At 43.3% G+C, this 14,568-nt stretch overlaps 1 protein-coding gene across 3 annotated transcripts in view; it reads left to right on the plus strand.

Moving 5' to 3' along the window:
- WDR36 (WD repeat domain 36) overlaps nt 1–14,568 on the plus strand; it is a 70,372-nt gene that overhangs the window by 28,500 nt on the left and 27,304 nt on the right. For all 3 annotated transcript variants that reach the window (XM_084833859.1, XM_084833860.1, XM_084833858.1), the window contains 6 exons: nt 115–235; nt 749–814; nt 1,745–1,828; nt 7,127–7,281; nt 7,729–7,843; nt 14,302–14,467. In XM_084833859.1, coding sequence (XP_084689985.1) covers nt 115–235; nt 749–814; nt 1,745–1,828; nt 7,127–7,281; nt 7,729–7,843; nt 14,302–14,467 — 707 coding nt within the window. The remainder of the gene's footprint in view (nt 1–114; nt 236–748; nt 815–1,744; nt 1,829–7,126; nt 7,282–7,728; nt 7,844–14,301; nt 14,468–14,568) is intronic.

Genomic DNA, 14,568 nt, shown 5'->3' on the forward strand with positions numbered 1-14,568 from the left:
TCATTGTTAGTTTATTTCTGTGTATTTACTTAGTGGTGACTTGTGTTTAAACATTCTTCTCCTGTACAGCTTTTCTTTCCACTGTTTTGTTAAGTTTGGTCAATTCTTGAATAGGTATGGATCTTTGATGGCCCTGGAGGAAGTGGTAGATTGCTGAGGTACCGAATGGGACATAGTGCACCTCCAACAAAAATCAGATATCATGGGCAAAATGGGCAGCAAATTCTTAGTGCTGGTAAGAATTTATTCAGCTTCTTCTGTTGAAATGAGTAACAATGTTTTGGAGCAAGTGGCGTGATCTTGCCTGACAGCTTACTACTTGTAGTATGTCTGATTTTAAAGTTCAGTTTCAAATGAGTAAGCATTAGTCAGTGTTTGGCAATTATTTCTTGTGAGCTCACTTTGGTAATGCTTCAAAATACAGGTTGTATCTTGAATGTATTTTGACCTTCTTTTCACTTTTTAATTTTCTACTACTTCCATTTCAGGAAATATTAGGAGGGTTGCAATCACTTCAGATTGAATAGCTGGCTTTGTTGTAAAAGTTTCCTTGCCCACAGAACCTTACCATTGTAGTTTTTGATTTGGGGATAACTTCAAAAGTTGTTTGATAAGCATAACTTAGCTGATATTATTATAAATGCAAAGTTGTATTTAATACTTTTTATACTGATTTAAATTTAAAGGTTAATGAGCATGCCTAAGATTATTTTTGCATAGATACATTTTTTACAATATTTTATTATAGGTCAAGATGGTACCTTGCAGTCATTTTCCACAGTACATGAAAGATTCAATAAAAGTTTAGGACATGGTGAGTGTGATTATACAGCAAATAATCAAATATCAAAGTACTTTGATATACAGAACTTGAAGAATATTAAAAAATATTCAGTACCTCTTTAGCATGCCCTAGTTTACTTGTGACTTCAGTCTACTCTTTCTGTTTGTTCAAGAAGTGATGTACACTTCCTGTGAAGGGTTTGATTATAGGCTTTGGAGAGAAACTTAAATTTTGTTTTGATGATTGGTTTGGCATAGAGAAATAACTGTCCCCCTGAACTAGTGGAAATTGTATCCAGGGAAGAAAGTTTGAGATGGGTGTTTTAATTTAAGCAATGGAGGGAGCAATCCTATGGCCTCTAATCAGTGGCTAGATGGCCATAGGGTATGTGGTTTTCCGGCAACCGACCTCGGAGCCCATGCTCCAAGGTCGGTTCCTGGAGAACTGACCTTCCTCCCCTTCTGCACTGCCTCACAGGCAGCATGGAACAGCCCCACGCTCCCCGCTCGGAAGAGGAGCGCAGAGCGGCCCAAATGGGGCATTCTGGGTTGGGGAAGGTGGAAATGCCAGTACGGCACATCCTATGTGTTGTCCGGCAGCCTCCTCCCCCGCTCCACCTTCCCATGGCTAGACAGCCAAAATAGACAGCAAATGCATGGCAGGAGAAGCGCGAGGGAACAATCCCCTCCGTGCTTCTCCTGCCCTGCATTGGATAGGCGGTTGCCTCTGAGTTTGGAGGCGGCTGCTTATCCCCATAGGATTGTGCTCTAAAGGTGTTTTCAGCTTATTTCTTGAAATGTATCAGTCTCCTAATTTCAGTGAAATTTACTTTGATAGAACATAGTTAGAAATGGTTGGCGGTAAAGTTAGGGATAGAAAACAGAGCTTTCCCTAAGATATAAAATGTCCAAGCTGTCATTGCATAACATACATTTCTGTTATGTTTCTCATATTTTAAAGGTTCCATAAATAAAAAGAAATCAAAAAAGAAAGGCCTTCAGTATGATACAATGGCACTTCCACCTATTACAACATTTGCAGCAGGTATGTAATTCTTCACTGGATTTGAAGGAATGAGGTGGCTTATTCAGTTGTGCAAACTGGCTCAGTGTATGTGAGCAGTAAATACCTTTTCTCCTGGCCCAATTGAGAATGAGCTTAAACGTTACTTTCACTGTAATGATTGATCCTTATGGTGAATTCTTCATTCTCACCTCCGCCACCTCCAACCATAGTGCAAAGAAGAACGTGTGTGAGATGGGGCCATCCATGAAGCACATTCACTGTCACCACCCTTACTTACCTGTAGATGCATCTAGTACGTATAGGTGCTGAACTTAAATAAAAATACATATGTCTGCAGGCTCAGACTCTAAATACATGAATCAAGAATCCTGTCCTTTATTAATGCACTTAGAAGACATTGTCCATGGTTTAGCATTGAGAAATAGCTTCTGTGATGCCCTTTTCAGAAGGTGTTTCAGAGGCACTGATGCGTGCAAAAAAATACACATATATTTTTTCGTCATAGAGCATTGAGACTGGTAATTCGATCCTTTGTTGTACCAAAAGATCAGAAACTGTAGCTGCAGTTTCAGAAATTTCAAAATTAATGTACACATTGTCATTCTATTAAATAAAAACACTTTACATTTGAGTCTTTCCCGTAATTATTATGAAACTCACTAGACTGACTTTGCATTCGGTAGTTTTCATCACTGCCTAACTTTCTTTACTTTCCATAATCCACAATAGGGCAATGCCTTTATTAAAAGCAATATAAAATTTTGCAGTACAATGAGCAAGCTTTCAAGTTATTCAGAACTCTTTGTAGAGCTAATTGGATTTAACCTCTCAAAGTGACGAATTGTAAGATGCATCCATGTTTATTGGAACAAAAAAACAAAAAATGGATTGGGTTTTATTGTTTTTTGAGAATATAAAATCTTGGGAGTTCTGCCTCAAGCCTCAATCAGAATGCACACACATCCTTTAAAAGGTAGAATGAAAATAAAGAGCAACATGGTACTGTTTATATTAGCAAAGCTGTAGATTAAGCTTTAAGTGGTACTCTAGGTAAAAGGTCAATAGCTTCCAAATTAGGTAGCATTATCTAACGGATGCAGAACAAGTAAAGCCCCATTTTCAAGTGTTAAAACTAATCTTCCTCCAGTTTCAGGATCCCCCTTCTGGTTAACTAAATCCAGTATTCTCCAAGATATACAAAAAGCAGAGAAAGACATGTTGGTTCATCAGAAAAATAACAACACCATATTTATTGACAGTGTGCCACTGAATACCAGTAACTGGGGGACAAAACAGCAGGGGAGAGCCTGTTATATCTGGCTGATCTAGCAGGACTGCTCTTAAGTTCTTACTCTAAACTCACATGCTTGTGCAGCATGTCAAGTAGTTAGTTCTTCGTGGTCTCTGTGCTTCACACATATGGGCTCTGTGCCTGTGGTGACCCCCATTCTGGAAACTTCTATAGCTGAGGAATTGGGGGGGGGGATCCTCCCCCACCATCTGAGTGTGCATGTCCCTAGTGGGTTCCCTCCTATTACCTCAGTTCTCTTTCAACTGCCATTGCGGTAGCCTTGTAGGGAACTTCTCTTGTTGTTCGCTGGTTGTAGTACAACTGCTGAGGTGTTTTTTCCTTCTGCTTTGTCTCTCTGTCCTCTCATTTTTTCTCCCTGTTACAGTTTTGGATTGTTTCTTTTGTGTTAGGGATAACTGTGATCGCCTAGAGGCGTATGGCCATGAGGAGCCATTTTGGAAGTGTGTCTGTTGTGGTAATAAACTGCCTCCTATTGAAAGGCATTCCTCGTGTCTTTTCTGCCTGGGAGAGGGGCACAAAGTGGAGGTCTGCACTCACGTCAAGCCTTTGCAAAACAAGCGAGACGTAATTGATCTGGTAGGCTGCAGGCTGCTTGTGGAGGAAAGCCCTTGAAGCAGTGGAGTTGTTGGCGGACAAGATCGCTGTGGCACAGGTGTCAGAAGATACACACACACACACCCTGAGGAGGCATCATAGACACTTTCTCACTCACCGTGGCCTTTGGGAATTTTGGAGACTCATTCCTCCTCCAATCAAACCCTGAATTTGGGCCATACTGCCCCACCTACACCGGGGTGGTAATTGAAGCTGCAGTAGCAAAGAAGCTATCAAAAAAGGCCAGAACGCAACAGTCTTCTTTGGAGCTGAAGAAAAAGAAATCAAAGAAGGCAGTGGTCAGGCCGGCTACGGACCCGATGGCACAGTTGCCCATCTTGGTACCTGTCGTACTGTCAACCATACCAGTTCCTCCACCGATGATCAATTTTCCACTACTGCATCTGGCCCACCTTACCAGGATATGATGAGCAGAGACACTGGATGAATGTTACTGAGATCGTCCTTGCTATCCAAGACCTATCTTGCCTCATCAGTACTGACACACCCTGTTGACTACAGTTTCTCAGCCTCTGCCAGAGCAGGGCTTGTTCCTGGCTCCTTTGGTCCTACTCCTGTGGCCGCTACAAACCATGGTACCACCAACACAACAGCCAATACCAACTTCAGTCCCTTGGGCAATCATGTCTCTTCTGCCATCGTTGACCCTACCATCACAGCAAGCACAACTTGTGGTATCGTCTATCCAACTGCTCTCCATGCTACTCCTGTGCTTGTGTTTGGCTATCAGTCTGACCACCTCATCGCTGCAGGCACCTATGGTATCAGCACAAATGGTCCACTTTCAGGGTTGTCTCCATGGTCAAGGATAGATGATTTCCAGTTGGCCCCGACATCCTATTCTTCCCTAGCACTGTCCACCTCATCACTAGAAGCAGTGGTAAGCATTCTGGACCCTGCTTCTCCTTCAGAGGACATGGGCCCATTTGGGGGGCAAGTACCCTGTATGGCACAGTCCCTTGGCCTGGAAACGCAGTAGTCAGTTGTGAGTGTGAAAGACCCTGTGATCAACACAGTACTTAAGGAAGCATCATGTCCCGTCCTTGGAAGGCTCCCTCATCTATAACTCCAGCGTCAAAAAGACTGGAGAATATGTATTGGGTGCAAGAGAAGAATGCTGGAGTTCTCTTCACACACACACACACACACACACACACACACACACACCTCCCAACTCTACCATAGTGGAGGCTTCTCAAGGGAAGTTACAAAAAGTTTACTCTTTCCCTGTGGATAGTAGATGCCTGTATCTCATGGATCGCTGGATTTCCTCCTCAGCAGCACTCAGTTTGCACATATCTATCAGGCAGCAATGCTGCATTACCAACTATTGGTTGTGGGGAGAAAGTGGGAGCCCTCTTTGAGCACCTTCGTAAGAACAAGAGGTACCTGGCAAAGCTTTTCCAGAGTGAGGCTATGCAGTTCTCCTCCCAGCAAATCAACATGGCTAGGCATCAGGCCGATTGTGATGTCAAGGTGATTATCGGATCTGTGGCCTTAAGGCGACATGCTTGTCCCTTAAGACAAGCATGTCTTAAGAGCAGGGATGGACAAGGAGTCCACGAGGGGACACCTTTGTCTTCCAGTGGGCAGGAACACTATTTTATCTTTCCCCACTAATAATGAAAGAGCTCACAAAGATAAGAGTGAATGGCACGAATTGTATCCTGCGCATGCTGTGATGGGTGAGACAACCTTGGTTCGCCCCTCCATTTCAGTTCTCCCATGGGGAGTGTCTGCAGCTTCTGTTGATACTGGACCTGATCACATGGAATCGAGTCAAGATATGGCATCCAGACCTCAACATGCTATGGCTGATGGTGTGGAGCGTCTGTTGGCTCTTTTTGACTGTTCATTCCCTGACATGGTAATACGCATTCTGGAATGCTGTTCACAAGCCATCTACAAGACATTCCTGTGTCAGTAAGTGGGCATCTTTTTGGTCCTTGCTGCCACTCATGACTTTGACCCTGTTCAGTACCAGCTGCACCGTTTTGCAGTTTATCTTGTCTCTTTATGGCAAGAGTTTAAAATGTTCTTCCCTGAGGGTATATCGGTCAGCTGTCTCTGCCTCTTGCACTCTGGTGGATGGTTTCTCTCGTTTTTCACATCCACTTGCCAAGCAGTTTCTTCAGGGTGTATGGAATCTAGTTCCTCCAGTTCAGCTCCCAGTACTGACTTGGAGCTTGTTGGTTGTTCTGCAGACTTTGACTGCCAAGTCGGTCAAACCATTTACAATGACAGAGCGCCACCTCCTATAGTGGAAAACTACCTTTCTGATGGCTATTACATCAGCCTGCCAATTCAGCAAATGGTGTGTGTTGTGTATAGACCCACCTTATATGACTTTCCATTGTGATATGGTAGTGCTCCATTCCAACATCGTGTTCCTGTCCAGTGTGGTGTCTTGAGTGCCACTTAAATTGGGGCATTGTACTCCCATCTTTCTTTCAGTGTCCTTGTCCAATTGAATCTACTCTTCATACACTGGACATTCAGAGGGTGTTAGCTTTCTATAAGTTAAAGATTTATTTGTGTCCTATGTTGGCAAGTGGTGAAGACTCCCAGTGTCATCTTGGAGACTGTTTAACCTGGGTGGTTCACACTATCAAATTGGTATATGAGCTGGCTGGTGTCAACCTTTCTGATCCAACCTGATCACACCCGACTTGTGTTATTGTTACATCAGTGGCATTTAGAAAAGGAGTCTTCTTCCTGAGCTCTGCAGAGCGGCCACTTGGTCGAAACCATTGATCTTTATCAGCCATTACCAACTTGGTGTGTGGGCCAGAGCAGACTGCTCCTTTGGCCACACAGTTCTGTCCGCTGTCTTACAGAAGGACACTGATTCACGGGTAAGTCAGCTTGCTACTGGCCCATATGTGTGATGCATGGAGACCATGAAGAAGAAAGACAGGTTGCTTACCAGTAATTGTAGTTCTTAGAGTGGTCATCTATGCAGTCACGCAACCCCACTCATTGTCCCCTCTTCGATGCCTGTATTGATGTTGATACCAAGGCTGCAACAGGTGGTCTCGGGGAACTGTGGGAACAGGCAGGAACCTGCTAAGGACATACATACTGGGATGGTGGAGGAAATTTCCTTATATAGAAATAGAAATTTCCGTAATGGGACTCTCTACAGGCACAGATGACCACTTGAAGAACTACAGTTACAAGTAAGCAACCTGTCTTTTCAAGAGCTTCATTGTGCTGGACACCATACAATCAGTATAACGGTAAACTTGGAAACATTTTACTTGAGTTACTGTAATCAAATGATATTCTGTTAAAGAACTGTCATAAAATATGCGTGAAACCTCTTTTACAATTGATAATTGCTTTTTGAGTAAGAGTTTTGCATTTAATGAGTTTTGATTGTTTTGCAGAGGTGGCCCGTCAAAGTGACTGGGATGGGATCATCGCTTGCCATCAAGGTTATGTAACCTGTACTACCTGGAATTATCAGAAAACCTCAATGGGAATCCATAAACTGAAACCAAAGGATTTCAGCAAAAATAAACCCCTTGGTGTATATGCAACAGTAAGGGTTTTCTTTTAGTATGTATAATTGGTGGGGGGGGGGGTAGCTCTTCCTTTAAAGAATAGCATAAAATCTGCCTATCTGAAACTCATAATTCAGGGGAATCTACATTTTAAAGCAAAAATATATGCAACATAAACTTGCTAACATACTTTTAAGTATTTACCTAGGATAGCATTTTTGATGTTCACAAGCTTATATATCCGAACATCTCATATCAACATTATGCGAAAGTAGAATTGGTTTGTATTGAATAATAGCTATCTAAACAAGTCAGCATTGTTAGTCACAGTATCAAAGTACATATTTATGAATGGGAAAGTAAGCTTTTTCAGATGGGACACATTTCTTCTTTTGTTTTTGAGAAGCAGCAAGAAAATCATGCTAGAAAGAGCTTCAGAGATTTTCTTCTACAAAATAATTTAATTTCTCTCTTTTTCCTGAAAGGCAGTAGATATCACTTCCTGTGGAAATTTTGCCGTAGTTGGACTTACGACCGGACACGTGGATATATACAATATGCAGTCTGGTATTCACAGAGGATGTTATGGCAAAGAAAAAGGTGAAAATCTGGGCTTTAATTTTTTTTTTTTCTAACAGTGGCTTCAATATTCTGTTCTGTGGGGAAAAAATGCTTTGTATCTAGGACCTGAAGTTTGCATTCTGGAGCTGAAGTACTTGATGCTGCTTTATCATAACATTTTCCTGTAACCTTATGGCCCAGTATTGATATACGTAACACCATGTGTGGGAGCCAGGCTTGGGCTTGTAAAAACTTATAAGTAACACTGACCTGGATCACATGTAACTGCTAACTATGGGTTAAATAGCCCATAGTTAGCCATGGCCATGCCTAAGCGCACGCCCTGCCTCCCACATGCTAACCATGTCACTGGCTTTCTCAGTCCAGTTGTTGTGACATGAAAACCCCAGCACACTGGATTGTTAGGGTTAAGCAACGCAGAGTTTTAACCCAACTACAAATCATGGGTTAAAGCTCAGTGCAAGATTCACACATCACAACAACAAAGCAAAGCAGGCGAGCAGGCTTGCTCAGCCTGACGCACTCACAAACAATGCGTGGTTTGTTAACCATGGATTGTTTGTGCAAACCAGGTGCATGTGTAATATGCGCTGTATGATTTGGAGTATATGCCCATATATCCCTGTACGTGGGTGAGGCATATACACACAGGGCTATAAAATAACTTGTCCAATTGCAAACCACATTCCTGTGTTCCAGGGGATTGGACATGAGCCCATGCTTTGCTCTTATGTATCCCACTGTGTGAACTGGACCATAGTGTATACTGTGTGGCAAATCTGTGGCTGCAATTACAAATACATGAAAGCTGCCAGCAAGTTGATTTGAGCCTTTGGACTTGACATGTTGCAAAAAGGAGGTGGAGAGATGAGCTCACAGAGAAGCTTTAGCACAACACTGATCTCTGGCTATAGCCCAACAGAGCAGTTTACAGGCAAACATTGTATGCCTGTAAAGTATTCTGATAAGAGCAAAAGGAAAGGAAAGCTTCCTCCTGTGCAAGTACCAGGTCATTACTGACCCCTAGAGGGACGCCTGCTTACTCTGGCATTTTCATGGCAGACTATAGTGGGGTGGTTTGCCATTGCCTTCCCCAGTCGTGACTACCTTTCCCCCAGCAAGCTGGGTACTCATTTTACCGACCTCGGAAGGATGGAAGGCTGAGTCGACCTGAGCCGGTTACCTGGGACCTGGCTTCCACTGGGATCGAACTCAGGTTGTGGGGAGAGTTTCGGTTGCAATACCGCCGCCTACCACTCTGCACCACACGAGGCTCTTCTGATAAGAGAAGAGCCATAGTAAAGGTGCATATTGTTACTTAATGTTAGAGAAGGCAGATTCTTCTAGCTTCTAATGCACTTTCCTGTCTTCTGCTTACACAAGCTGTTAGGTTGCCTCTGCAATCATAACCTTGACATCCCAATTTTATAAGACAACATTTCGCTAGTGTATTTGGTGGCATGGTACTGCCATACAAAGTGAGGAGGGAAGCTTTACTGACTGCTTGAACTCAAACCTCAGTCCCATAATGGACATGATGTATGCTGTTACAGGAAAAAGAACACTGATTTCGATCAGCTATCCTCAGACATATCTACCTGTTCTTGAAAGGATCTGTCTAGCTTCACTTTACTGTAATAGTTGGTAGACACAGAATTTTACCTTTTTATACGGTCTGTGGGGGGTATTCAGTCTCCAGCACTGCCACCAACTATGAGGAAACTGCTCCTTCACTGGGTAATCCCAACTATGGTATTCCTTATTTTTAGCAAATGCTTATATTTCAGGGCCTAAGGAACTCTATGCCACTATAACTCAAGAGTTCGCCAAGCTTACACTTTTCCTCTGCCACCAATTCTCTTGGAATACTTTATAATCTCCTAGTAGCTCAGTATAAGAGGCTTAGGCATGAGATGGGCACCAGCACTAGTGACAAGATGAACTATTAATCAGGTTAATTTATTAAAGGGATATTTTGCACATAAGGGAATATTAATATTTACTTTGGGGTTTTCAAAAGACTGCTTGCTGATAATATATATCAGACAGATTTTGCTCATTTTTTAAAAAACTCAAGCATGAGCAGTGTAGATGAGCAGAAAATTTTTAAACTTCGAAAAAGTTCAAACCTTGAGCTTTAATAGCAAAACAGTATGTATTTGCACTGAGCCAAACAGTCGCCTATTGCTGTAAGGTTCAATGCTGGTTTATTTGCTCCATGCCAAGCAGCACCTGATCTGGCATAACCTGTTTTCGGCCTCCATTACCTTCATCTTCCTGCTTTCCTTTTTTCTGTTTCTGTTTTTATTCATTTTGCTTCACAGGAAGTCTTCATGAGGCACCGCTAGGCCTCGGGGCAGTTGCTAAGGGCAATGGCCACACTCCCCCACCCCGGATTGTATTGTTTCTAATGGGATGAATCAGAGCGGGATGAATCAGAGCGAGGAGGGAGGGTTTTCTGATGCTCCTCCCATGATTCCTCCTGTTCAAAAAGAACAGGAGGAACAGAAAGGGAGGTGGGGTTGCACTATATATGAAAAATACATATATTTGCACAGAAATACAGGAGGATGAGCTTGGTAGTCCCATCACGAGCATCTGGGTTAAAATAAATGGAGCAAAGAATAAAAGGAACATGGTGGTCAGAGTCTACTACCAGCCACCCAATCAAGGAGAAGACGAGGATGAAACTTTTGAAAAGCAAATAGCCAATGTTTCAAGGAAGCATGTTGTAGTAGTAATGGGGGACGTTCCCCGATATTTTTTGGGAGACAAATTCTGCAAAACATGGCCCCTCCAGGAAATTCCTGACTTGTGTGGCGGATAAATCCTCCTACAGAAAGTAGAGGAAGGAACTAGAGGATCGGCTATCCTTGACTTGATCCTAACCAACAGAGATGACTTAGTGGATAAAGTAGCAGTTACGGGAACTCTGGGGGAAAGCGACCATGTTATACTTGAGTTCTTGGTTGTCAAGGAAGCAAAAGCCAAGTGTAGCCAAATGTGTACTCTGGATTTTAGGAAAACTGATTTTAATCATTGATCAGAACAATGATCAGTAAGGTCCCATGGCAAGCGACTCTAAGGAGAAAAGGAGCCCAAGATGGCTGGGAGTTTTTAAAAAAGGAAATTCTCAAGGCACAATTACAAACAATTCCAACAAGAAAAAATGGTGGAAGACAACAGAAGAAGCCAGTGTGGCTTCACAAAAACCTTAGAGATGACCTGAAAACAAAAAAGGACACATATAGGAAGTGGAACGAAGGCAAAGGGACAAAGGAAGAGTACAGGCAGGTAGCACAGAATTGCAGGGATGGCGTCAGGAAAGCTAAAGCTGAGAACGAGCTGAGTTTAGCGAGGGATGCTAAAAGCAACAAAAAGTATTTCTTCAGCTACATGCATAGTAAAATACAGAGGAAAGAAATGGTGGTTCAGCTATTAAATAAGGATGGCAAAATGATAATAGATGACAAAGAAAAGGCAGAAGTGCTGAGTTCCTGCTTTGGCTCAGTCTTCTTCCAAAAGAGGGTCGATGACATCCCCCCACCCCCTGGCAAAGGGGAAGTACAGGCTGAAGGGGCAGGATTGCAGCTTGAGATTGATAGGCATATGGTCAAGGAACACCTCATTACTTTGAATGAGTTCAAATCTCCAGGGCCAGATGAACTGCATCCTAGAGTAATACAGGAACTGGCAGAAGAACTCTCAGAACCACTGTCTATTCTCTCTGAGAAATCATGGAGGACTGGTGAAGTGCCAGATGACTGGAGGAGGGCTAATGTTGTCCCTATCTTCAAAAAGGAGGAATTTGGGAACTACAGACCAGTCGTTCTGACATCAATCCCTGGCAAAATTCTGGTGCAGATGATAAAGCAATCAGTCTGTAAGCACCTTGAAAACAATGCAATGATTACTCGAAGCCAACATGAATTTGTCAAGAACAAATCCTGCCAGTTGAATCTGATCTCATGTTTTGATCAGGAAACCTCGCTTGTGGACTGTGGGTATGCTATGGACATAATATACCTTGACCTCAGCAAAGCTTTCGACAAAGTGCCCCATGATATCCTGATGAGCAAACTAGCTCAAAGTGGGCTAGATGAAACAACTATCAGGTGGATCCACAGTTGGCTACAGAATCGGACTTAAAGAGTGCTTATCAATGGGATCATCTCATACTGGGGAGAGGTAACGAGCGGGGTACCGCAGGGCTCAGTCCTGGGCCCAGTGCTCTTCAACATTTTTATTAATGACGTGGAGGAGGAGGTGGAGGGAATGCTGATCACATTTGCAGATGACACAAAATTGGGCAGGATAGCTTATACCCTGGAAGACAGAAACAAAATTCAAAGTGATCTTGATAGATTGGAGCGCTGGGCAGAAAACAACAGAATGACATTTAATAGGGATAAATGCCAAGTTCTGCACCTAGGAAAAAGAAACCAAATGCACAGTTACAAGATGGGGGATGTGTGGCTCAACAACACTACAAGCAAGAAGGATCTTGGAATTGTTGTAGACCACAAGCTGAATATGAGTCAGCAATGTGATGTGGCTGCAAAAAAGGCAAATGCTATTTTTGGCTGCATTAAGAGAAGTATAGCTTCCAAATCCTGGGAAGTCCTAGTTCCCCTCTACTCAGCACTGGTTAGGCCTCATCTGGAGTACTGTGTCCAGTTCTGGGCACCGCACTTTAAGAAGGATTCAGACAAGCTGGAGAGGGTTCAGAGGAGGGTGACAAAGATGATCAGGGGACTGGAAACAAAGCCCTATGAAGAGAGCCTGAAAGAACTGGGCACGTTTAGCCTTGAGAAGAGAAGACTGAGGGGAGATATGATAGCACTCTTCAAGAACTTGAAAGGTTGTCCCAGAGAGGAAGGCCAGGATGTCTTCTCGATCATCCCAGAATGCAGGACACAGAATAATGGGCTCAAGTTACAGGAAGGCAGATTCCGGATGAACATCAGAAGAAACTTCTTGACTGTTAACAGCAATACGACAATGGAACCAATTACCTAGGGAGGTAGTGGGCTCTCCCACACTGGAGGCGTTCAAGATGAGGCTGGACAGCCATCTGTCAGGGATGCTCTGACTTGGATTCCTGGATTGAGCAGGGGGCTGGACTTGATGGTCTTGTAGGCCCCTTCCAACCCTACTATTCTGTGATTCTATGCCCTGCACACGGGTGGGATTTGTGTGTGGGAGGGTAGTGGTGGGGCAGTGCAACAGGAGTGAATGGGGTGGAAAAGTGGCTACATATTAGATGGCTCTGGCTCAGGGGAGGTGAGAGAAAGGCAGCGTTTTTTCTTCTCTCCCCCCACCCCCCGTCTCACCAGGCCTGGGTGGGGGCTTGGAACACCCCTTTTCCCTGCAACAGCAAAGGGGTGGGTCTGTCTGTGCTTTCATGTAATGGGAAAGGGTTCTTATTGGAAGGAGGGAGGTTAATTGTATGGGTGAATGAGAGGGAGGGAAGTGGGTTGGAAGATTTGCTATGATGGGGGGAGACTTGTTTTAATGTAGTGGGAAGAGGCCATATTATTGGGGTGCTCATTGAAAGGAAGCTGATGTGGGACATAATTGGAAAGTTGAGAGAGGAAAAGGAAAGGAAAGAAAGAGATGCCCCCTGAATGTTGTTCTCGTCGCAACAGAAACGGCCAAACGTATTTTGATCCAGTCATTCTCAGACTACTAGTGCCCGTGGCAACATGGGCTTTACACTAGTTCTTAAAGATTCAAGAGACTGTTACTACTACAAGCCTGTTAATGACCTCTTTTACCTCAGGCCAAATTCCCTAAACCTCCATTCCAGCAAAATGCACTCACAACCAGGTCCAGCTCTTGAGTACAGGCTTCCTCTGACTTCCAAAGCTGCTCCTGTTTTTGTGGCTGCTTGGACAGTTTACCTGGGATTTTACTGTTTGCTTGTTTAACCTTCTGGCAAGATCTTAGAGCAGCCTTCTGGCATAACACAACCACCTGCTCCCTACTCTGGATCTTCACTAGTCCCAAGGAATAGCTTAATATTCAGGCCTTAGCTATTCAATTTCTCCTCAGTTTTCTCCTGCTCCTTCTTTAATACCCATGAACCCACCAGCAGATCTTCTCCCTCCTTGACTTCCAACAGACTGACTAAACTCGTAACTGCTAACTGTCATTTCCTGACTGCTCTTTCCACCTAGCCGGAATGCCCAACCAGTCAAAATTTAATTTACCTAATCCAGGCCCCATTTATAAATATTACAACTGATTGTCTTTCTGTCCCCTTCAGAATGTCACTAAGCAACTACTGTACAGGCCTTTGACAGCAACAAAGCAAGGCCTCAGGCCTACTGAGATACATTATAGTCTCTCAGAGGCCACACAAAATAAACATTACAGAATAACAGTTATATACAGGCCATTTCTTCACAGGACCTATAAAATGATGGAATTTAGGGAAGAAAACGGAATATTAATGTACTTTTTTGTGATTAAAGCTCATGAAGGCGCCATAAGAGGAGTAGCAGTGGATGGATTAAACCAGCTTACAATCACAGCGGGAAGTGAAGGATTGATCAAATTCTGGAAATTCAAGACCACAAAACTTGTTCACTCTACTGATCTCTCTACTTCTCCAAGTAAAATGTTGCTTCACAGAGACAGGTAAGACTGACAAGATGTGTTAAATTAAGGTCTGAAAGGAGTAAAACCCTTGCAGTATTTCAGTAGACATTTTCATAAGTCCTATTTACAGAACACAGGGT

The sequence above is a fragment of the Heloderma suspectum genome, chromosome 2 (genome assembly GCF_057233095.1).
Source record: "Heloderma suspectum isolate Gila_16-S chromosome 2, 16-S_ref, whole genome shotgun sequence".
NCBI classification, from domain to species: Eukaryota; Metazoa; Chordata; class Lepidosauria; order Squamata; family Helodermatidae; genus Heloderma; species Heloderma suspectum.